Raw genomic sequence first — 26,891 nt, 5'->3', positions numbered from 1 at the left:
AGCAACTGATATGCTGCTTCAAAAGTTCCCTGATCAGCTTAGAATTTCGAAAGTCATACCTATATACAAAAAGGGGAAAAGCAGCTCCCCGAGAACAATCATCAGGGAATGATAACAGTGAAAATTTGTGCCAGACTAGGACTCATACCCAGATTTCCCACTGTATGCGAGCAGCCACTTCGACAGCTTTGGTTATCACCGAGCGAGGTGGTGGAATGCTGTGCACACAGGATTCACATTTCAGGAGGATGATGGTCCAAACCGATGTCCGGCCATCCTGATTTAAGTGTTCCATGGTTTCCCTAAATCACTTCAGGCAAATGCCAGTATGGTTCCTTTGAAAGAGCTTTAATCCAAGCTTGTGCTCCATCTCTAATGACGTCATTGTTGGTGGGATGATAAATACTAATCTCCTCCTTTGTCTCAGCTATCCGCGACTCATGGCCAGACCCAGACTGCCGTATGTCATCACAAGCTGTACTCGTACAAACATCATGTAACTCCCTTACAGGGGAGGACATTTTAATTGAAAGTTGCTGCTGGGTATCAACAGATAAATACAATATTGCTGTGCATGCATGCATGCATACGTGCACGTGCATTGACTCAGTCGAGACAAGAGGGCCGTATGCAGTACAGACAGGGCATTGGACGACACGTTGTGACCACAGCATGACTGCCATATTGTCTGCTTAGATGTAATGGACAGAACAGCTTTGTCCACAGTGTTGGCACAACATTGGAGCACTGCAGCAGGTGTGGACATCTCTGCCTCGATGCCGTCTTCTTCAAATTGAACTAGTGACAACATGTCACTGTGTTGGCTTCCACTGACAAGAAACCGCCAACGTTGCAGACTGCAAGGGGCACTGGAATGCCCAATACTGGCATGCTGAGTGGCAAATTTTAGTGTTTTTGGATGAGTCCTGCTTCACATTGTCCTACAGTGATGGCTGTATACACATTCGACACCACCATGGTGAACACTATCAGGCAGACTGTATTGTTACACAGCATAGTGGACAAATGGCAAGTGTGATGGTTTGGGGCACAATTGTTCATAACATGTGATCTTGCTTCCTATGTCTTGAGAGCAATCTGAACAGCTAACCTTACATCAGGGAGGTTTTACAGCCCGAGGCACTGCACCTCCTGAATGCCATTCCACACGACATATTTCAGTAGGTCAACGCTCAGCACAAGTGGCGAAGATTGTACAAGCTTTCTTCGAAGAATGATTGGACTGCCCATTCACCTGACGATGAACCCATCAAACACCGAACATGTCTGGAATATAGTCGGTCAGCAACTTGTTCGTTCAGTTTCTCCTGCAGCCACAGTTGATGTTTTGTGGATGCGCCTATAAATCCTGTGGCAGAGTATTTCCCAGCAGCATATTCAAGCACGCAATGACATCTAGTGGATTCAATTGTAGGACATGGTGGTGCTGCTCTGTACCGAATTTCCACAGTCGCAGTGCACGGATAAATATGTAAATCTAATCATTTGTGTAGTGTTGGGAAGGGAGTAAGACAGGGTTGTAGCCTCTCCCCGATGTTGTTCAATCTGTATATTGAGCAAGCAGTAAAGGAAACAAAAGAAAAATTCGGAGTAGGTATTAAAATTCATGGAGTAGAAATAAAAACTTTGAGGTTCGCCGATGACATTGTAATTCTGTCAGAGACAGCAAAGGACTTGGAAGAGCAGTTGAATGGAATGGACAGTGTCTTGAAAGGAGGATATAAGATGAACATCAACAAAAGCAAAACAAGGATAATGGAATGTAGTCTAATTAAGTCGGGTGATGCTGAGGGAATTAGATTAGGAAATGAGGCACTTAAAGTAGTAAAGGAGTTTTGCTATTTGGGGAGCAAAATAACTGATGATGGTCGAAGTAGAGACGATATAAAATGTAGGCTGGCAATGGCAAGGAAAGCGTTTCTGAAGAAGAGAAATTTGTTAACATCCGGTATTGATTTAAGTGTCAGGAAGTCATTTCTGAAAGTATTCGTATGGAGTGTAGCCATGTATGGAAGTGAAACATGGACGATAAGTAGTTTGGACAAGAAGAGAATAGAAGCTTTCGAAATGTGGTGCTACAGAAGAATGCTGAAGATTAGATGGGTAGATCACATAACTAATGAGGAAGTATTGAATAGGATTGGGGAGAAGAGAAGTTTGTGGCACAACTTGACCAGAAGAAGGGATCGGTTGGTAGGACATGTTCTGAGACATCAAGGGATCACCAATTTAGTATTGGAGGGCAGCGTGGAGGGTAAAAATCGTAGAGGGAGACCAAGAGATGAGTACACTAAGCAGATTCAGAAGGATGTAGGTTGCAGTAGGTACTGGGAGATGAAAAAGCTTGCACAGGATAGAGTAGCATGGAGAGCTGCATCAAACCAGTCTCAGGACTGAAGACCACAACAACAACAACATCCCTAATTGGTGGAATTGATTATCTCTCAGTCTTGGTGTAGTGTATGTTTTATAATTATATTTATTTGATAATTTTAAAAACTTACGTGCACAAAACAAATAAGGGGAGTGTAACTAAAAACGGTGACTAATACTTTATAGTTATAATTATGTGGCGGTAACTGTGTGAACTAACCAGTAACCAGTGGCATCAGTTACTGTTCCACACTTTACAACTGAACGTAGTTTAAAAAATAGAAAGCATCTTGTACAAATGACCTAAGTTAATAAAACTTTTATCAAAACGATGTTACATTCTAAGCACAGTTGAGGGTACTGGAACAGCCAAGAACTATCATCATACCAAGAGGGCTCGAGATCTTGTTATGATGTTGATAGATGCTTCACCCAATGACTCATCATGCTTTTGTTCACTGCCAGGTCACGATAGGCATTCCCCAAGCATCTGTGATGCTCTGGTTTTCCGCCAGAAGAAACTCGATGACCGCTCTCTCTCCTAGGAACGCGCCTCCGTTACAGATGCCAACTTGAAATTACATACAGTGCGACTACGTATTGGAACTTTGTGAAACTATAGGAGATGCAGTGCAAATATTTCATGCTGTCCCACAGCAAATTCAGCACATTTCCAACTGAAACTGGCCAATAAAAAATTACTTATTGAATGCCCTTTGTATATGGACCACATACTCAAAGGCTTCATGTATAGTAAATTCAAGATTGAAGTACTATTAATCCTATAAACATAAATGTTTTTAAAGTAATTTAAGAAGTAGATAATAGTTTAAATGTTTACATATTGGATTGGTATCCATCCTGTTTTTACAATATTTTCCAGTAGGTTACTCGTTACAGATTTACTAATTTTAGCCAGAAACTGCATTAGTAACTGAATTGAGTTTGAAATGAAATGATTAAATAAACCAAATTGAAATATGTATATTTTGTCTTTTGATCTCTACTTTTGGGTAATTTAGTATACAAAATGACATGATAATGTTTGCTGTATACATGTCATTAAATTACTTTAAATGGTCTTACACAATGTTTGATATGTATGAAAGTAAGAAACATAAATACAGAACACAATGTGTGGAGTACTTCCGTAGTCGGAGATACTGCACACATTAATGTACGTGACTAGACACAGGAGTACCGTTTATTAAAATTGAGAAGTGTGTCATGTATTAACGTATGAATCCAGTATTGAATAATGCATTAACTGGTTTCCCTAACCTAGCAACTACAACTAAAATTACATGTAGTTTGCCTATCTTCAGTTTTATAGATAGATGTTGGTATAGCATCTTTAAATCTGTTACAAAACATGCTGAGCCATTGATTGATCATAAAGATATCTCAAGTGCGATCCTATCAAGACAGCACAAGATTTTAATATTCTACTATACTCACTATCGTAGCTGGCAGAATTATTACATTTTAGTGACATAATGATTTTTGTAATCTTTTTGGGGTGTTGTATTATCGAACTAATGTCTGTTGGTAGATCATGCAGTGTCTGCACGAGTAAATCTAAGCATCTCTATTTGGTTTTTCATTAGTAGGTACAACATTGAATGCAGTCGATAGCACGAAGGGCATTGATGCCGATGGGAGAATAAAACCAAGAAGGATCACTAAAGAAATAAGAGAGACATGCGGAGCCATGATGTTACTGTTGAGAACAGAGGCCAATGTGTGTGGAGCACAAGTTCCACATAGCAGGGGATAAGCTAGATCTCCTGTATGAGGGAATTTTAGACAGAGACTTCTATGAGAAGCAAAAAGTAATCATAGATTACACAACAAAAACATTATGGGTCAAGGGCTGACAATTATGGCTACATATGGAACAGGAGCAGAACTGTCGCATCTTTTGGACTAGCAGAGAGCTGTGCAGAGAGGAACGTTGTCCCATGGATGGGACTTTAGGTAGCCAAGAGGAATGGGTAGCAAGAATGAGGGCATCAATAGGGATGCAGGTAGAGCTGGAGATAGAACAGAGCAGAGAGAGGAACCAAAAGACATCAGAAGCAAAGAGGCACTACAACTAAGGGAAACATAGGAAAAAGTCGAGCAGCAGATGGGACAGAAAGAGCGCTCAAGTGATGTTGTACGAATAGGCTCATGAGAGAAAAAGATTTTACGGTCTGAGGTTCAGCCTACAGACCTGTCTGAAGAAATAATGGAAAAGCAGCAGTTGCAGACGGGTGTGTGTCTGTCTGCAGCGTTAGAGAGGCGCTTGTCTCACGAGTATTCTGAGTACTACAGAAGAAGAGCCCAGTACTACAAAGCAGGTAGTTTCCCATGGATTGTGTCCCTCCACAGATGTTTCACCAAGGAATTCAGTTGGATAGCAAAGCCATTACATAAACTGCTGAAGAAAGGAGCAAACTATGCGTGGTCAATACAGCAAGAAGTAGCTTTCTAGGAATTAAAAGAGAAAATAGTAAGCCCACCAATCTTACAGTATCCTGATTTCATAAAGCAATTCATAACCACCACAGACATGAGCAAGAAAGTGATTGAGGTGCTTCTGAATCAAGGACAACTAGGACAGGATTTACCAGTTACCTTCGCATCCAGAACACTGAACTGCACCAAGAGATAATATAGTATGACAGAGTGAGAACTTGTAGCCTAGTGTGGGTAGTAAAGCACTACCGGCCTTATGTGTAGGGAAGAAAATTTATCGTGTGCACTGATCGCAAACCATTGGAATGGTTGGCGCATGTAAGTGATCCTTCATCAAGATTACAACTTTGAGACTGTACACAAAAACAGATAAGAAAACTCAGTAGCAGTTGGTTTGCCACGCATACTGTGAGACCCTGCTGCAGTCATTCCGAGCATGGAAGAGGCTGATGACGAAGATCATGATGACCACCAATCAGTGATCAGGGAAGAAGAGAAATGAGCTACTCTGAAGCAGTTTCACGATTCAACTGTAGGGGACACCAAGGGATCAGCCGCACATAGACCACATTGAACAGTACATAGCATGGAGAGATAAGAAGAGAGACACAGAAGAGTACATTTGAAGTTGCAAGAATTGTTAGAAGAACAAAGTTACACAAAATAAGGTGAAGATGCCCTGAAGTGTTTACTGGGCTGATTGAACTATTTAGCCAAGTGTTCACTCATTGTGATATCAACATGGTCAGACTGCTTCAAATAACAGAGAAAGGCAATAGATACGTACTAACGCTCCAGGACGCCGTCACGAAGGTTGTTGTAGCAGAACCTATAGCACAACAGGACACTGATACAATAACACAAGTCGAGAAAATAATCTGCAATTATGGAATACCATCTAGAACTACTGAGTGACAAAGGGACCAATTTCCTAAGTGACATTCTCAAAAGAGAATGTTTACTGAGGATTAAAAAGATTCAGTCTCGTGCATACCACCCACAGACAAATAAAGCACTCAAAAGAACACATAGAACATTAAAAGAATATCTACATCATTAGGTGGGAATGGAGCAGGAAAACTGGGACGAATGGATGCATCTTGCCACCTTTGTATATAATACCACACCAAATTCCTCACCCCATTATAGTTGTTTTTTGGTAGAGTAAGCAACATTTCTGAGGTCCTACAGTGAGATCTTGCCCAAAATTCAATACAAGTATGATGATTAGATAACAGAATTAAAGGAAGGGGTGCACCAGATGCCAAGAACTTTTCATGAAGATTGTAAGGAGAGAACAAGGAATACTGTATTGCATGCAAAATCCCAAGGAATTTAAGGGTGGAGTCAAAGTCTTATTACATGATGAAAGTGTGAGACGAGGGAGGTTAAAGAAGTTGATACACCCACAGAGACGGCCCTTCCATGTTATAAGGTAGTGTGGACCAAATGTAATGCTCCAGCTAGTGAATAAGAAATTCTTAACTGCACATTCAGACTGATCAAAAGAGTTCTTCTAACTTTAGATGTGTGAGGTTGTGAAGAAATAGCGTACGGTGTTCTGAAATAGGAGAGAATTGGTAAAAACTTCGTATAAAAGCTGATGAAGAAAGATCTTGCATACTCAGGGTGTAGGTAAGGAAGACATTGTGATTGGTTCTCAGAGACAAGCCGACCACCGATCACTTTGCCTCTATTAGCCTAACCCTGGTAGCAGTAGCAAATGGGAGGAGGAGACAGAAGGAAACTTGAAGTTGGATTGTAAACATCAAGAGAGTAAATATAATTCCTTTTACTTTACGTATGGTCCCAACATCAATGCTGCATAGAGCCATTTTGGTAAGTGGGTGGACAACGGCAACGTCAGTCCATTTATGTCAGAAGCTTACCAGATCCAGGAGTTCTGCACATCTCCAGGAGCGTACTAAGATGCAGAAGGGAGGGTACAGATCACCAGCGTCACAACGAAGATTGTGACCCGTGTAAATTAAAGGAGGCTGGAGGAAGAAGCCAACAGTACAATACGCATGGCACAAGCTGCCATAGTGTATTGGGACAAATGGATCCATATAGAAGTGCTAGCTGCTATGTAATGACACTCTACACAAAATGTTGTAGAATGCCAGTAAAACAGACTACGAGAATCACAGCACTGATTAAGAAGCTGGCACATCATGAACCATGACTAAGTGAGGACTCATGAACTTCATTGGAGCTGCCAGCAAACTTTTATTCAGTACCTTAAATGAGCAAGACACAGAGTACATTGAAACCAGGATAAAATAAGTGGAAGATGAACAGAAACAACTACAGCACTTAAGCCAGAAGGAACTTAATAAGATCAGCAATAACAAACTTTAACAGCCAGAAGAGGATTGGCAGAATTATACTATCAAGTGATCCAGTATGGAGAAAATCAAGTAACAAGTATCCAAATTACAGGACGAAACAGATCAGAGAATTCAGCAAATTATCTTAGAGACAGTATTCAATTAGAAGATAACACAAATGGTCGTAATATTTCAAGAGTTACCTGGAGAGTATGAACGACTGTGAATGCACAGAAGGGGCTACTAACTCCACATATAATTAATCCCACACACCTTCACATACCTTCAAATAATCAAGGGTGATATCGACGACAAGGAGTTCCCCCCTAGATCTGAAAGAGGAGACTGAGAATGGCGTCCTCTGAATGATACAAACTGTGATGACGCATTATTTTGTATTGAAAGTTCCCTTAGTGGAAAATCAGGTCTGTAAATTATATATGGTATTACCACTTCCCATAATAGGTGGGAAGGAATGGTATGTATAGCTAGCTCCTGAAGGTGACTGTCTGCCAATAGATGATGTCAAGCAACAACAAGCAGCCATACACCAGGATCAGTTAATCTGCAAATAAGTACCACAAGCCCAGAAGATACGCAAACATGTTTGTGATCAAAATGACAAGGAGCACAACCTCTGTGTGATAGAGCTGTGGAAATAACTGAAAGAGACTTCTGTTCACGAGTCTGGGTATTTTGACATTGACGATGCTCGCGTGCATAATGTTATAGTTTTTGAGGAGTTTGAGTGGTCTAGGTGGAGACCGTACGCCTCTATTTTGAAGCGTATAGTTGAAGGACGGCCTGTCACTGTTCATGTAAAGAATAAACCTGGAATGGTGATTAAACATCGTGGCTTGGTCATATTTGTATCAAATGAATATTCAATTGGTGATGAAGCTTTGATTTCACGACTTAATGTTATACATGCAGATTGTCACATATTGCATTGTTGTTCTATGAAGGCGGAATTGGACGCGTCGGATATGGAGGCCACGGAGGAAGTTATTTGTCTTTCGTCGGATGAGGATGACCCGCAGGGTTCACGCTGCACGCCCGAGGCGTTGGATACGCCGACGGACGAATCTCAGTAGACCGTACTTTGGTCGTATGTGCAGATGGCGCACAGAGTATACGCAATCTGATGGAGTTAGGTTTGAATATGGAAAAATGGGCGCCACGGAGAAATATGATGAGAGTGCTATTAATTTTTCTACATTAAAACATTACGACATTACAGATGAATTTAAGTTTTTTGCTAACAAGTATGCATCAGTAACAATTAATAAAGTTGTTACGTGTGTGTATAGGATTAATGTAAGAGTTGAACGTTTGACATTGGATGATAGAGCAAATAAGAAAATATTTGAAGACCAAGGTGCTTTGGAGAAAGTTTGGATAGCTTGTAGTAATAAAATTAGTCCATTTAGTCTTAGACCTGAACGATCTTCTGGAGTGCCATGGCGTAGATATAGTAGAAGAAATAGATTTAAGTTTGTAACGTATTCTAAGCCGGAGACAAGTGCAGATATATCAAAAGTAAAATCATGGACAGATTTGGAAACTCAATGTCGAGCTAAAAATAAGTTATTTCAAGGTATTAATCCTTTTTATATTGGGCTTCAAATTGCCGGTGATGAACCTGCGAAGAATGATGTAGTTCAAAGTGAAGTTAAATATGTAACTTTTGTTGTTAGAAATAGAGTGTACATGACTTTTTGTAAAAGGAAGGGTACCGTTACCTTCTGAATAAAGATTGTTATTTACAGCTGATGTCTGTGTTGGAGTTTTTTTATGGCAACTGGGACCATATCAGAAATTACCCGGACGACCTGCGGCTCGCCTTCCTTGTTCCTACCAACCAAGAAAGGATTGAAGAATTAGCTATTACATTCTATGGAAACAAAATAAATTATTCAGCAGCTGTTATTGTACTTGAAGAACTGTGGTATTATAAGCCAAATCTTAATGATTTAATTCGTCAATTCAAGGAAGTATATAGAGAGTTTGTTTTTATGCGTAATGGAATAAGATGTGCACATAGATATTACGATTTCAGACAAGGACGTTATAGGCCTCTGTGGTATAACTACACCCTGGAAATTGAAATAAGAACACCATGAATTCATTGTCCCAGGAAGGGGAAACTTTATTGACACATTCCTGGGGTCAGATACATCACATGATCACACTGACAGAACCACAGGCACATAGACACAGGCAACAGAGCATGCACAATGTCGGCACTAGTACAGTGTATATCCACCTTTTGCAGCAATGCAGGCTGCTATTCTCCCATGGAGACGATCGTAGAGATGCTGGATGTAGTCCTGTGGAACGGCTTGCCATGCCATTTCCACCTGGCGCCTCAGTTGGACCAGCGTTCGTGCTGGATGTGCAGACCGCGTGAGACAACGCTTCATCCAGTCCCAAATATGCTCAATGGGGGACAGATCCGGAGATCTTGCTGGCCAGGGTAGTTGACTTACACCTTCTAGAGCACGTTGGGTGGCACGGGATACATGCGGACGTGCATTGTCCTGTTGGAACAGCAAGTTCCCATGCCGGTCTAGGAATGGTAGAACGATGGGTTCGATGATGGTTTGGATGTACCGTGCACTATTCAGTGTCCCCTCGACGATCACCAGTGGTGTACGGCCAGTGTAGGAGATCGCTCCCCACACCATGATGCCGGGTGTTGGCCCTGTGTGCCTCGGTCGTATGCAGTCCTGATTGTGGCGCTCACCTGCACGGCGCCAAACACGCATACGACCATCATTGGCACCAAGGCAGAAGCGACCCTCATCGCTGAAGACGACACGTCTCCATTCGTTCCTCCATTCACGCCTGTCGCGACACCACTGGAGGCGGGCTGCACGATGTTGGGGCGTGAGCGGAACACGGCCTAACGGTTTGTGGGACCGTAGCCCAGCTTCATGGAGACGGTTGCGAATGGTCCTCGCCGATACCCCAGGAGCAACAGTGTCCCTAATTTGCTGGGAAGTGGCGGTGCGGTCCCCTACGGCACTGCGTAGGATCCTACGGTCTTGGCGTGCATCCGTGCGTCGCTGCGGTCCGGTCCCAGGTCGACGGGCACGTGCACCTTCCGCCGACCACTGGCGACAACATCGATGTACTGTGGAGACCTCACGCCCCACGTGTTGAGCAATTTGGCGGTACGTCCACCCGGCCTCCCGCATGCCCACTATACGCCCTCGCTCAAAGTCCGTCAACTGCACATACGGTTCACGTCCACGCTGTCGCGGCATGCTACCAGTGTTAAAGACTGCGATGGAGCTCCGTATGCCACGGCAAACTGGCTGACACTGACGGCGGCGGTGCACAAATGCTTCGCAGCTAGCGCCTTTCGACGGCCAACACCGCGGTTCCTGGTGTGTCCGCTGTGCCGTGCGTGTGATCATTGCTTGTACAGCCCTCTCGCACTGTCCGGAGCAAGTATGGTGGGTCTGACACACCGGTGTCAATGTGTTCTTTTTTCCATTTCCAGGAGTGTATTAGAGCCTCCTTACTGTCGTTTCTTGTTACCAATATTAGTTTATTTCCAACAATAAGCGGCTTTCACTCGGTTAATACTCGGCAGAAATCAAACCTCCATTTGGATCAGACTTCCTTAACTCTTGTGCAAAAAAGTGTGCAGTATACTGCTGCATCCATTTTCAATAAGCTGCCACTCGAATTCGAAAATCTTAGCAGTAATCCACGCGCTTTCAAATCGAAACTGAAGAGTTTCCTGATGGGTCACTCCTTCTATTCTGTCGAGGAGTTCCTTGAAAAATTAAGCTGATTCTCATTGTATTGCTGATAGCATTTGCTTAAACTTATGGACTGGTTTTTTTTTCAGGTTCAAGAACATTTATTTTATCTGTTATTACTTTTATGTTGTAAGTTCATGTACTGACACGTTCCATGACCTTGGAGATTTGCTCCTCAATTTGGTCCTACGGAACTTGACATGTAAATAAATAAATAAGATTCCAAATAACTGCATCAAGAAACTTGTATTGATAGCAAGCAACATTTGGCCTCCAGTAGGAGCTAATGAATGGATTTATTTAGCCCCCAGAGAGGGAATATTAACTCTGTTATGTGGTAGTTATGATACATGGACTCGTGAAGAGAACAGGAAACCTGACACTCCTAAGAAAGTGTACATGATATGGTGATCAGACTACAGGGAGTACACACAGCAGGCAATACAGACTGAACAAGTGCTCCAGGATGCACTACGCAATATTAATAAGACCATGAAAATGTTTCCATCCGCCCTAGGAAGCAAAAAAACAACAAGGAAGATGAAGTATGGCAGTTCCCTGCACCTAAGAACATACGTCACTTGCAGGACCTAAAAGGAGTAGGGCAGCATCTGCATGAATTATAAAATAAGTTAGAATTACATAAAAGGCAAGGAAAGCGTTTCTGAAGACGAAAAATTTGTTAACATAGAGTATAGATTAAAATGTCAGGAAGTCGTTTCTGAAAGTATTTGTATGGAGTGTAGCCATGTATGGAAGTGAAGCGTGGACAATAAATAGTTTAGACAAGAAGAGAATAGAAGCTTTCGAAGTGTGGTGCTACAGAAGAATGCTGAAGATTAGATGCATAGATCACATAACTAATGAGGAGGTATTGAATAGAATTGGGGAGAAGAGGAGTTTGTGGCACAACTTGACTAGAAGAAGGGATCGGTTGGTAGGACATGTTCTGAGACATCGAGGGATCACCAATTTAGTATTGGAGGGCAGCGTGGAGGGTAAAAATCGTAGAGGTAGACCAAGAGATGAATACATTAAGCAGATTCAGAAGGATGTAGGCTGCAGTAGGTACTGGGAGATGAAGAAGCTCGCACAGGATAGAGTAGCATGGAAAGCTGCATCAAACCAGTCTCAGGACTGAAGACAACAACAACATAAAAGAATAGCAGAAACTGAGAGATCCAGTTTGGAAACACTCATACTCATCTGTGCACTAGCAACAACTGCCACCCTCATAGCTATGAGATTGCTTCTTAGGCATTTCAAACCCAGCAACCATCACAGGAAATGGAAAGAAGAGAAGTGTTACAACAGGTGTATGGATATTATGATCCAGCTCATGGGAACATCTCACAAGAAGTGCACCTCCCCCTGGTGAAGTTTCCTCTACCCACAGTGCTTCATAATGAGAGACAGAACGCAGATGAAGGACAAAAGAAAAGGAGATAATCAGATATTGTACAGATCAATGCTTCAAGGATGCATATACAAAGAGAGAGAGAGAGTGTCTATGTATGTATGTGTTGAAAGGAAAGAGGAATCTGTGTACTCATGTATGTAACTTGCGTTAAAAAAATGTAAAATTTGAGGACAAATCTTCTCCCCAGGAGGGAGGTGTAATGATCAGATCATGAACGGATTGCCAACAAAAAAAATAATAATAAGTCATCTTGGTAAAAATTTAGATGGAGACGTGAAGTGCTTAACACTTTCACCAGACCAATATCATGTCGTGAGTATTAAGAAACCACTGATTTCAATTTGGCTGATTGCAAATTGTGGGCAAAAGAGCAACACAGTTACTTACCATCTATAAGTAAACAGTATAAAGAGGCCACCAGTGGCAGAGTTCAATAGTTCGAGAGTTCCTGCCTGCAGATGAGCCTCAGACATCGTGTCAACTGACAGCAGAAAATTATGTGATTGAAGGAATCTATTGATATGTAACGGAACCTGACAGTTCAATTTGAGCAACAGGAAGGAGGCTTCTTTTCATGATTTGAGTCAAAGTGATAGGCCAGACAGGCTGTTTGTTCTAGTAATTGGAGTATGTAGTAATGTCTGTGTTCTACACCCATTGAAAATAATGACCGAGAGTCTGTTCTCTTCAACACGTTCATGTGATCCGGAAAGAAGCAATAAAATCAGACCAAGATACCAACCCAGAAGCTCGTATCTTAATTTCCACCTCCCTAGCCTGATACCCGAGTCTTTCTGTAAGGCCTCCAACCATAGAGACCTGATAAACCTCACCTAGACCCTTTCGCCAACTTATTCCCTCACACGAAGTCATTCATGTGCCAGAGTGTCAGTGGTCCTGAAAAATCTCACATAATTTCCTATTTGACTGAGGGATTCATGTAAGTATGTTGCAACCCATTAGGGTTACAACAGACGTTATAAAAGAAATTATTCAGATAATTAAGAAGGGCAAAAATGTAATGATGATAGGAAAAGGATGAGAAAGAAAACAAATGTCTTAACATTTTACATCTTTATTCTTCATGTTTACAGATTTGTAGCCCTCTGCCACCAGAGGGCTCCAAATTGTAGCATGTAACATGGTGGTGTATAACGTAACTATGGCAGTCTGTGAGAAACAGTGTGCCGTAATCAACTTTCGAATTCAAAGAGTTCGTCCACATATGGAGATCCTCTCCTTCAGCATGACAATGCATGATCACTGTGACATCGGCAACAATCTGACACATTGGGTTCACTGTCATTGACCATCCTCCATACAGTGCCAACTTGGTCTCATCAGATTTTCACCTGTTTCCAAAATTTAAAGAACACTTTTGAGGACTTCACTTTCATAGTGATGAAGCAGTGCAACAAAATCAAACATTCTACAGTGATGGTATCAACAAACTGGTCTCTTGTTGGGAGAAATGTATTCATCACCAAGTTGACTACATTGAGAAATAATTTTGTAGACATGAAGAATAAAGACGTAGAATGTTGTTGTTTGGTTTATTTAAAAAGCTTTAATACGAGTTTTCACATCCAAATTTTGAGTTGAGACATTGCTTTCCTGCACACCATCCAGTGTTAGATTTTATAATGGTAAGACATAGATGTGAAATAAATGTTAAACTGTAAAACATTTCCAGGGACAGATGTGAAGGGCAATCAAATATTTTAGTTATGAAGGGCAGCTTAAAACTGAAGAAAGATGGGAAATTAGATTGGATCAGTATAAATTGAAGAAGCCAATGTTTTTGGGAGTTTCAAAGATAGCAATAGGCAATAATTGATGGAAATGGGGGAAATGTATATGGTAGAACATTGGTTACTTCTGCGAGGGGAAATAAAGAAGGCAGGAGGGGATCAAACAAGTAAAAAGCTAAGACCAAGTAGAAATCCTTATGTAACACATGAAGTATTTAACCTAATCAAGGAAAATAGAAAATATAAAAATGTAGCAGGGAAAAGGAAATACAGTAACCTTAAAACAATGAGATTGACAGGAAGTGAAGAATGGCTAGATATAGAACTATGCATGGCCAGAGGAAAGAGAGATGACACCTGCAGGAAAATTAAAGAGCACTTTTGTGAAATGAGAAGCATGTCTACGAATATTAAGAGCTCAGACAAGAACAACAAACAAAGCATAGAAGGGAAGGAATGTATTGCAAGTCACCACAAGATAAGCAAATTTGAAGACGACATTATAGAAGAGGAAGTATATGAAGACAGATGGGCAATAAGATGCTGCAAGAAAAATCTGACGGCACTGTGAAAGATTTAGGTCGATAGATCTACTCTAATCTGGAGCAGACGACATTCCCTCAGGATTATTGAGATCCTTGGAAGAGCCAGCTGTGACAAAACTATTACACCTGGTGTGCAAGATGTAAGAGACACACGAAACACTCTACACCTACACGGATACTCGCAAATCACATTTAAGTGCCTGGCAGAGGGTTCATCGAACAACCTTCACAACTTTCTGTTATTCCAATCTCGTATAGCGCACAGAAAGAACGAACACCTATATCTTTCTGTACGAGCTCTGATTTTCTTATTTTATCGTGGTGATTGTTCCTCCCTATGTAGGTCAGTGTCAACAAAATATTTTCACATTCGGAGGAGAAAGTTGGTGATTGGAGTTTTGTGATAAGATTCCGTCGCAATGAAAAATGCCTTTCTTTTAATGATTTCCAGCCCAAACCCTGTGACACTCTCTCCCATATTTCACGGTAATACAGACTTCAAGAAGAATGTAATAATCCTGATTCCTACTCTGTGGAAAACAGTGCAGACCAGAATGAATAGTACCATACCATTAGTTTAGTATGTTATGACTGTAGAAAGCTGATACAAATTATAACAGAATTAAAGTGACTCACTGATGTTACATAATATATTGACAGAGAAACCAGCAAAAGAAAAAAGGAGAAATTTGGAAAGGGAATTAAAGGTCAGGAAGAAGAAATAAAAACTTTTGAGCTTTGACAATAGCACTGTAATTCTGTGAGATACACCTAGCAAAGAACTTAGAAGAGCAGCTGAACGGAATGGATAGTGTTTTCAAAGGAGGTTTTAAGTTCAACATCAACAACAATAATAAAACAAGGGTAATGGATTGGAGTCAGATGAAATCAGGTGATGCTGATAAAGAGTAAGATTAGGAAATAAGACTCTAAAAGTAGTAGATGACTTTGGATATCTGGGCAGCAAAGTAACTGACAATGGCTCAAGTAGAGAGGTATAAAATGCAGACTGGCATTAGCAAGAAAAGTGTTTCTGAGAAAGTGAAATTTGTTAGCACTGAATATAAAAATTAAATGTTAGAAATTCTGTCTAAACATATTTAATGGAATATAACCTTGTACAGAAATGAAATGTGTACAATAAACAGCATAGACAAGAGGAGAATGAAGCTTCTGAAATGTGGTGAAGTACAAGAATAAAGACTGTTACACGGATAAATCATATACCAAGGTACTGTATCGAACTGGGTAAAAAAGATATTTGTGGCACACCTGAACTCAAGAAAGGATCAATTGATAGGACACTTCCTGAAGCTTCAAGGAACCCAATGCTTGTGCAGGTTCAGATGGATGAAGCCTGCAGTAGCTGCATAGCTATGAAGAGGCATGTGCAGGATTCGAGCAGTAGGAGGAGCTACATTAAATCAGTCTTTGGACTAACGACAACAACAACTACTTACGCCACTGTTTCTGTACACTATAAAATTGTATCTGCAAAATTAAAATATTGTGACATCCCTGAAATGGAGTCTTTCTTCCACAACAACCACACTGTACCACAAAATTACGCTCAAAATGGGGAAACACGAATCACTCGCTTATCATTATTGGATCCCACCTTGCATAAATTACTATAAATTTACTTTAAATTTTTGTTCAGAAACTAATGTTTGCTAATGACAGGAGCACACTTAATTGTCAGAAAGAAGCCAGACGATGGCTGGACAGACCTACAGGTTCACAAAAATTAATATAACACAATTTTAAACAAATAAAGTCATCCACTGGTGCCATAAATGAGCATTAATGGTCATACACTAAATGAAACACTATTATATTGGTTCGGCTGGATAACAAGCTAAAAAGATGCCAACATACTGACAAACTAATTGAGGAACTAAGTTCAGCAGTTTTGTAGCTACAAGTAGACAGACCTCTTTGTGTTTACCTGAAATTCCTTGTCGTCTCACATAATTATATTGTGCCACAATTCGGCTTCAGTAAATAAAACATTCTTTTAGCTAAGAAAACAGTAAGAATACTGTGTGAAAAAGGAAACTAAAAATCTTGCTAAAAGATCTTTTGAGCTCTCACACTAATTTATTCCTTAATAATATATGCTGCTAGTAATAAGATTATTTTGGTTTAATTGCACTTTATACAACCACAACTCAGACACTTCCATGTATACTTTACCTATTTCACTCTTTTGTTAATGTACAACTTGATTCATTTCACATTGCTGGAAGTTCTACTTCATAATGGGACCACTGGGTAGTGACAACTCCAGTAATGAATCCATCAGTCATCAAGACACAATCTAGACTAGGGCTGCCAACTGTGTGCATTAGAAAATACAGTTGTGATTACTTAAATAACACAAAATACAGGTTTGCCAAAAAATACATAAACAAACATCCATTATCCATGTGGATAATTTTCAGTCTTTCTTGAGTTCGCACCTCATTCCAGGTTTTCTGACTGACTAAGAATGTGTACAGCAAATTGCCACGATATAATACACAAATGTATATAGTACTGTTAACAGCAGTGTTATTGTACAGAATTTATCACCTTCTATACATGTTAAATGCTTTATACACACGTGTGAATTCATTCGTATCTACTACATGCTAATAAGCCCACAATTTTATGCTGGTAAGTCAAACAGGGAGTTCCGGTTTATATTATGTGGCACAGGCCAACTTGTTTAGTAGTAAGTATATTATTTCTACTGGACCAATTTTATATCTTATTGCATATATAAGTTATTTTTATAAACCATCCATCCCTGTAGTTACAATATTTTATTTACTGAGAATAAATGCTAAGCTATAAAAATTTGTGTGTGCCAACACTACTCCAAATGTTCTTGTAACAGTAGCTGGTTAGAGGATCCACAGCCCATCTCAAACATTGGTATTTAGCAGCAACAGCACTCGTGCAGTAAATAAAAGATGGAAAACAGGAGAAATTATACAAAGCACTTAGGGGATGAAATACTGAATTTGTAAAATAAATTACTGAGAAGGAATCAGTGAAGTTTAGCTTCAATGTTTGGAAGACAAATCACCCAACTATTTAAGTTTCACATTGAGAATGTGAATATAAAGTGACCCTCGATGAAAAACCTTGTGACAAGTAAAGTCCACTTATAAATTCCACAAAAAAGGAAATTAAAAGAAATCTAGTATAAAATAACCTTCAAGAAGCTGAGCTGAAAAACTCCCAAGTACATACCTACAGCAATGTTGTAACCCATTCTGCTTTTACGAGGACAATATTAACCATGAAACTGATTCACAATGAAACAAAGCTAATGAAAATAGACAAAAAGGTGCAGCTGTCTTTGATAAACAAACTGGAGGCTACATCATGCAAGAAGAATTAATTTCCATAGCTACCAATATAGGCGAATTGTTACCACAGAGATGTTTCCTTACGAATTTCATCTCCCAGAAGTTCCTGTCACTACCGTCAGCTGTGAAGGAAACATTAATTTCTGATATCATATAAATTAAAAATTACATATTGCGATTCCCACAAAAGTATACAGCAAATAATTGAAGGATCATCAACCGACACATTTAAAAGGGGAACATTCAACAGTACTGAAAGACAATAACACCCAGTAAAGCCACTGTGAACAAATATCAGGATGCCAGTAAATCACAGATGTAGATTGCCTATTTGGAAATACCAGTGCAGAAATTTCCAGTTTCACACAGCTAAATATTGCTTCAATGTACATAACAAAAATAATAATGTGATGTGCGACACTTTTCTGTCTCATTCTAGGGTGTAATATGTATAATCAATGGCATGTAAATGTAAGAGCCTCCAAATGCAAATGAAAAAGCAGAGCAGATCATATAATATATGTACAGTGGCTGGAGATGAAATATACAAGACTGTTAAAATCACCAGGTGCTTAAAAATGCATAGAGTTAAATATCAGCAGATATTAGGAACACAACATTTATAGCAGTAGACAATGAAGTTAATCTGTAGGTACACCAGATGCTATAAACCAGGCACAGATCCAAAGGGGTTGGATGAGGTGAGGAGGAGAGGGGAGCAGTGGAAAGAGAGAGAGAGAGAGAGAGAGAGAGAGAGAGAGAGAGAGAGAGAGAGAGAGCACACTTTTGTGGCCTTGAGACAGAGCAAAAAATACAACGCGACACATTTTCATTTCTTATTTCCAGTTGGACCTTCGAATCCAACATGTGCTTGCTGTAACTTCTTTCTCTATATAATACAAATATCATTTATAGGCTGCTATTGGAACTAATGATCAGAAACAGCCACCCTAGGGCTGGTAAACAGTCTGTAATTAAGAATGGTTAACCCATGTCAACTGGCATCAATTGAGGAAAGTAAAGATAACATTCAGCAGCTGTAGTATTTTTTGAACATCTCAGTGCAGGTCACTGAACGCATTGGGACAGCACTTGTGCACCCTGTAGGTTTTTGTCCAGTGACAGCGAAACATCACTGCACGGATTAAACTGTAGAAGCTGTACAACTAGCTGTTGTGAATTAGCCAGCTTTCACTGCTACAATAAATTTGTCTCGAACACACATTCTCAGGCTTCAAAGATTTTTCAGTTCATGGAAACATAACTTATCTTTGGCCCCAGGTTCTCATTACTGTTACTGAGCACATACACAAGTATTGTGTCAAAACTTAGATTTGGTAACTAATTTTATTGAGAGTACACAAAAATGTAAGTCGCAAATATGTCAAAATTTGATGAATGATGATTTATGCAATGCTCAGATTTTGAATTCTGCAATGTAGTAAAAATACAATGGTCATTTAAGCGAGATAAGAAAAAACCAAGATGGCAAGGTAAGTAGATAAGCCACAAAAATATGCAGGCAGAGCATGGATGTATATAGCTGGAGATCAGGATTGGTGGAGGAAGTATGGAATGGGTCTTCATCCAGCAGTGGGTAGAAAATGTCTGACCTGTCTTAGGAACACGGTATTTCCATTGCAAAACTTTTTGCCTCCCTTGAGCAAAGAGCACCCATTGAATAGTTTGTGCAAGACCTGCAAGTATGGAGTACTTTTAATATTTTGGAAGACGAAAGGTGACTTGCTAGTAGTCATAAAGTCCCAGTTCCGACCCAGATAAAAACATGTGTAATACCAAGCTTTTAATCATTTTCTTAATATAAAGGCACCTGACAACACTTTATTTTAACCATTGTCTGAGAGCTGGGGAGGGGGTTCCTTGTCCCCGCATACGGGCATCCCATTCCCATGTGCAAGCAAGTTATAATTGATGTCCATGAGAGCTCATTATGGTGTATACCCTGCACGATGCCTCCTCCAGTACCTGTTTCCCATGGATCCACAGAGATAACAGCAACTGCCAACAAGACTGAATATACCATAGTCCCAGTGCCGATGATCATAATCAAAAACAAATTCTTGTTCAGCATTTAAAACTTCTGAATTTGTAAGCACTGTCACTTCTTCATATATTTCTCATTGAGGCAGATAGAATGGATAAAAGTACGTCAAACTCAATATTAGTCACACTGTGATCTCATAATAAAATGCATACAGAGTTATGAAAATTCCATTTATCATCACCTGAAATGCATGATACTATACATAAAAATCATTGGAAGGACTTCTGCATTTAAAGCCTTTAAAACAAAATTTGTAAAGTTATAACTGATGTCCGTGAGAGCTCATTATGGTGTATACCCTGCACGATGCCTCCTCTGGTACCTGTTTCCCATGGATCCACAGAGATAACAGCACAGAAAACAATGTTTCCTGGGCATTCTTGAGCTGCTCAAGCAAACAAAAGTTCCAGTCCCATGTGCAAGCAAGAATTCATTTAACAGTGTTATACATTTCAACTGCTATTAAAGAACCATACATACGCACCAGCAGCAAAAGGGTAATTTTTGTTTTGTGGTACTAAATAAAAACAAGTAAGAATGAGAACAAGTTCTTCAATTAAATTCACCAGTGAAATTTCTTTTATTTCTGAAAATCACAGGTATGTTAGACTGTAGGACATGGTGTGTCAACAAGGGAATAGATACTAATCATAAATAATTTTCTTCTCACATCTACAAACAACAGAGGGATAGTTGAGATTAAAGCTATCAATGCAGTTGTACATTCATATACAACTAGCTAGCACTCAGCTTACAGTAAGGGATTTTTCCCAGAGATAGAAAGGCACATCAACAGCTTACATAACTGTCCAGAATATTCACTGAATATTGTTTCCTAAGACATTAACACAAGTCTTCACAGTTCATTGAACTGTGTTTTGTTCCAAGCTGTTCTGTCTACTTGTAAATAAAATATAAAAGCTTCGTTGTTTACCATTTAGTTTGTAACTGTTCTGTCAGATTTATCATTTACTTCTGGTCTCACACTCAGCTTGAAGTTTCCAGTTTGGTCAAACTAATCCCACACTGACAGCATACTTAGAAAACCAAATTATTCATTACCAAGCAAAGTAATGGGATCTTTCTGTACGACCACAGACATACACACATAAAAACCATTATTTTGTCAACAATATTAACCACAAATGTTGAGAAAGAAGCCAGTATTTCTGATAGTCTGCATTCACTTATGGTACTGTAAGTTTTTTCTCAAAGCTTTCTTATTTCTTATGTTTAATCTGAAAACATAAAAGTATCAAAAATACTTCAACAGCATACGTGATAGAACTGACTACTTCAGTCATAACTCTAAATAGTGTAACAAACCACGCTCTACACTATATGTTCATACAATAAAAGTCTTATATGGGCACAGGCACAACTGGTATTACACAATAATGCAACACAGTTCCATTACACAGAAGCAATTTGATGCATTTGTGTTTCTTCCTTTATTTTCACAAATTTGTGAACTTGCTCTCTATTAATGTTATGCATATTCTTACACAGCTGTCAACAATCCAATGTTCTGTAGCATATATAGGGAAGGATGGTACATACTAAATTTCTCAAAACACTCTTGATTAGAATATAAATATCTGTTTAAATTCTTAAACAGATAATAAAGACAGCTGACAAATATTTCACTTATTCAACTTTTCTGGTAACAGAAGTGAGATCAAAAAATTACACAATTTTCTTACTTAAAATGTAATTTCATGGACAATTCTTATCACAAATTACATTATTTATTAAGCATATCACATAAAGTATAACATTTTGATGTGCATTTCACTAATTGAATCTACAAGTCGGTATCAAATTGGGAATAGCTATGTGTCACAATTTGGTTGTGATTTTAATTAATAGTGTAGCATTTTAAATTTTGTATGTGTGAGTAAGAAGGGGGAGGGGTAGAGGCATGAGGGGGGAAGGTGGAGATTCCACAAAATTAGGGGCATAATTTATACATAACACCAACTATGCATGGGTGTGCACAAAAACTGGTAAATAACTGTAGCTTTAGTATGAATACAATTTGAATCTGTTGAACCTCCACTATTCCTTCCTTTACACAGTCACTGTACAAACTTCTAGACTAATAATATCTTTAATCTTCAGTTACTATCCGGCAGTCCTGGTCTTCTAAAATTACACACACAACCTAACCGTCATAATGCAAATTCAAACCAATATTCGTCCATCCTTCCCTTTTTTTGGGGGGAGAGGAGGAGAAGAGTGAAACAGTGAAAAATACCTAATTCCATGACAGCAGGGCCTACATCTGTATTAAAGTAAGTGATGCCCAAAGTGTCACTCAATATAAACTGAATTATGAGTGATATGTATACAAAAATCTGGAAAGGGGAAATTGCCAAATCATTTCCCGTACCATGCGAAGAACCCTATACTGTGAAAGAAAGTTACACGTGTAAAACATCAAACCCATTACAGATAATGCATGAAATCATATATCGGGCTCATATTATTCTCACGTACTTCTCTCTCAAACATCCTTGAGTGTAGATGTTACTGCAACCAATGATAAAACAGATATAAATAAAGTCATGATAGAAGGATGGGTATTATTTGCAAATATTCATATAGTACTGTGTCTGACTGACGTTTACAAATATCTTGCTTGCAATATCGGTATGTCAGAAACATAGGAACAGAATTCCCCATTTTAAAATACATCTTTGTATACAGAAATCACTATATTTCACATGATTCTGCTAGATCCTGTGTAGTAAAATGTGCTTTGGAAGGAAACAGATTACCCAGTACTTACACATTTTTTATGGTTTGATCACCATAACATAAATGTGCTTCAATTTTCCTATGACTCAAGATGTATAGTTACCAACATTTACAGACCAGTTTAAACTGAAATGTTGTAGAAACAAAAAATGCACCTGTGAAAATGCAGAATACTTGGAAAATATTAAACTCATCACAGGAAAAATTAATTTGCTGTGACTTAAGCAGCGCAATGACATGGGATTTAAACAGGCAAACTTAAGCTGTGTTGGCTGTAGATCTGCAAGGAGTCCAACTCTACCACAAGCTTCCAGCAACTACTAACAAATACAAATTTAATATCCATTGCATAATTTTCACACACTGAATTCATGAATTCATTATTGTACGAAAACTCTTCCATTGGTCTGTTGCAAGGAATGAAATAAAGCTTCACCCATTTATTTTCTATTGTCTACAAAATTTGTGCAACTTATTTTCTGAAAAAAATTACCACTGCACCAGCAGCTGCAAAGTTAGCAGGGCATTAAAAATTTTCAATTGCAGCAATGTTTTATACACAGGAATTTAGTCTGATTTTTGCCTTTAGTCATTGACATAAAAGGAAAATACAACATGAAATACAACAATAACTGTACAAAAGTCAGTCATTAAATATGGGAACACAAAAAAAAAATTACAGGAGTGCTATCAACCACATAATAAAGTTCAACCCCAAAGAGATGACACAAAGTCAGCAGGTGTCAATAATGTCCTTCCTGCACATAACTTAACAGTCTCCTAGGCAGGGGTAGTTTCTGTATATTGTCAACCCTGGTGTACTGTCTTATAACGAACCTGCAGAGGTACTGAAGAGATCGTACTTGCGTGAAGCGAGATACAGGCTTCACCAAGCGAACAGGAAATGCAGGGTATCCTGGAGCACGAGGGCGAGAATAACAGAAAACAGCTGATTCTGAATAAGTCATAGAATGTGCAATTAGTTCAGAGATACTTGGAAACCCTTCACGTCCAGGATTTGCGTAGAAACTAAATACTCCATGGCTGTGCTCAATTCTGGCATGAAACGTCTTGCCTGCGCTTCGGAAACTGACACTTAGCAAGTAGCGATCTGCAGACGAATCTCTAACAAGGAACGAACCATCAGGTGCATCCAATAGCTTTTCTTCTGCCTCTTCTCGTGTAATTGGGCCCCAGTACCAGCCGTACTTTGCCAGCTCGAACAGCTCACCTGTTAGACTACGAGGGCTAGCCAAGCTCTCACTCTCCGTTTCAGTTTCGCTCTGAGTACCATTCTCATTCTCCAATCTCAGTATAAGCTGTTGCTGTTGTCCAGTGTCAGTTCCCGACCCTCCAGAATGGTCATCTCCGTCGGCTGAACAATCATCGTTCTCTTGTGATGTACGTTTCTTGACTAAGGGACAAACAGAACTTCCTCCCCACTGGCTAGCTTGTTGTGTTGACGTCTGGGAGGCACTCGACTCGCACTGCTGTGGAATTCCATTATTCGTCACTACTTGTATATGATTCAATTCTCCTACAACACGCAGAGGGTCCACTTTATCCGACACACACTCATCACTAGTTGAAGAATCGTGTAAACTACGAGCATAAAGTGTAGATGGATCTATGCCTCGAACTGCTTGCTTAGGCTTACTTTTCACCGTCCTTCCAACACTAGACTTTAAGCGAAATTTTTTCTTAAAGCTTTTCAATATACTCGGCTTATCGTTTGAAGTATTATTCTTGCACTGACATCGCGCACTCTCCTTTATCAAAGACGAGTCAGTCTTTGAACATTTTAGAGCAGATATCTGTGATTCGCCATTATCCTCTTCTTGCACTTCACAGCACCCGGGAGTTTTGTTTACATTTTGCCGGCCGCTTCGCCTAATTAAAGAGTTTTTCAACTGACTTAAATTCATTTTTGCACTGAGATCAGCTAACTACCTCCCAAATATAGGACAACATTCCTCGTCTACATCAACAGTACCCATAATTCACTATGAACTGAGACATAAGACCCCTGCTGTCCAGAGATGCACGGAATAAGTGTGAGACAGAAATATCGTTGTGTGCATTTTGAGACGGCCTGTAGAGCAACTGTAACCGCTCAGTAGAGAGTGGTTATTCAGAAACGAATATTAAATTAAATTCTGTAATACGAAATGACCCAAGTGCCAAAACACGGTAGTTGTATTTCGAAGTAATAGTTAGTTAAAATTATACAAATATTAGATATCTGATATAGAGAAACGCAAAGGGAATTCAAGGAAGACATAACAGAGCTGCGTTTTGTTTTGAATATAATATATAAACCAATGCACAGCATTGTTAGCTCTCTTGAGTCTTTTGTTTTCAATGGTGCATGTTCGCAGTCTTCCGTGGTAGTCGGAAGTTAGATACGCCTAATTAAATATCATTCTAATAACTGGATTAGACATTGGAGTGGTGGATAACAGATTATTTTGAGATTGGGACAGAAAATAGTTGGACCTTATCATGCTAAAATCTTTGCCGATCGTTGTCAAGGCGATTCTGCTATTAAACGGGACGTGAGATATAGTCTCCGTGAAAAGACATAATTTGTGCTGAACAGACATTGAAAGAACTCGAACTTACGATTAATATCGTGTCGTGAGAATTAAGAAGCTTAGACATTGTAAAGCCAGAGACTTATTTAAAATTTATCAGATATTAATGGTAAAGGACAGTTTCATGGGAAATCATATCTTTGGTGATGGGAACGCGAAGGACTGTGGTACGGACTGACTGTTATTATACCGAAACGATACACACTAGGATCAACTCCTTCATTGATTCCCCAGTGCCATCTCTCATTAATTTAAGAAATGAATTGTGTCAATAAAACAGAATCTATACGAGACTTACTCCGTGTTTCCAAAATTGAAAAATCAGATCTTACATAGACAAGTATAACTGTGAATATTCAAGGGTTATTGAGAAAAGCTGATCGACCTGTTGCAAACCGATAATAGGATTTAACGAAGGAATATTGACTTCAAAGACAATTAAATCAAATTATTTGGGGAACAAAAATTAGAAAAAATAGACTGGAACCCGACTGCTATGTTATTCCCGAGTAATAAATAATATCACTGCCTTTGGAACCATTGTGGTTGAAAGTGTACGAAATATCTCTGGAAATAGAAAACGAGGTCAATTTTCAACTGATAGTTCAGACAATTAGATTCACAACGTGATTCAGAGATGTTTTATATCTGACCCATATGGCAGGGAATGGTTCTCTACTAGCTGGGACAATATATACACAAACTTTTGAGATCAGCTCCGCTGTCGGTAGTAAATGGTGAAATGATATCTGTACAGTTGCACCGACGGTGGGTGTGCGGGCATATAACGCACAACCAAAATCGGACCTTCTTCAGTTAACAAGGAAAAAAAGTACTACATTGACACATTGCAACACAGTTTTAATCGTTTCAACAACGAGGAGTGACAATATGTGACTGGGGTATGTTGAATACATGGCACTTATTTGTTGTAATTGTAGTTTTCGAAACCACAAGGGATAACTGCACAGTAAAATTTCATTCTTACAGTTCTGTAAAAAAGATAACGCCTTCAAATTCAGTACTGAGGGATGGCATCTTTTTGATCATGGCAAATCGTAGAAAGCGCAATACTGCTTATTATGAAAGAAATGCTGCAGGTGGTTTTATTTCTACTTTTCCTCCATATCTCAGGTAAAATTTTAATTTAACCAGAAGCTCACATGTGAACTAACTGCATACAATCTCTAACTGACTTTTTCACAGTAAACAAGCAGCAGTTATTTTTACATCATTATGCGCTTCTCGCATTCTTAGTCAATGTAACTTATTTGTCTCATAACACACAATTATTAATTATTCAGTTATACTATATGAACACATAAAACTTTAGTAATATAATTCTCTAACATAAAATAATAGCTAGTGAATGGAGCAGTATTCTAAAATTAATAATTTCTTTTTCCAGAGACTGAACTGAAATGTTTCTGAGTTTTACAG

The 26,891-nt window shown here is 39.2% G+C and overlaps 1 protein-coding gene across 1 annotated transcript; it reads right to left on the bottom strand.

Annotated features, from left to right (window-relative positions):
• Positions 1–21,505: 21,505 nt before the first annotated feature.
• Positions 21,506–24,868, bottom strand: LOC126473604 (suppressor of cytokine signaling 6-like). Its single transcript, XM_050100767.1, has one exon. It carries the CDS (start codon positions 24,780–24,782, stop codon positions 23,601–23,603), a length of 1,182 nt encoding a protein of 393 aa, XP_049956724.1. The 5' UTR covers positions 24,783–24,868; the 3' UTR covers positions 21,506–23,600.
• Positions 24,869–26,891: the final 2,023 nt, after the last annotated feature.

Source organism: Schistocerca serialis, chromosome 4 (genome assembly GCF_023864345.2).
Source record: "Schistocerca serialis cubense isolate TAMUIC-IGC-003099 chromosome 4, iqSchSeri2.2, whole genome shotgun sequence".
NCBI lineage: Eukaryota > Metazoa > Arthropoda > Insecta > Orthoptera > Acrididae > Schistocerca > Schistocerca serialis.
This window is presented reverse-complemented; position numbering and strand designations above follow the sequence as displayed.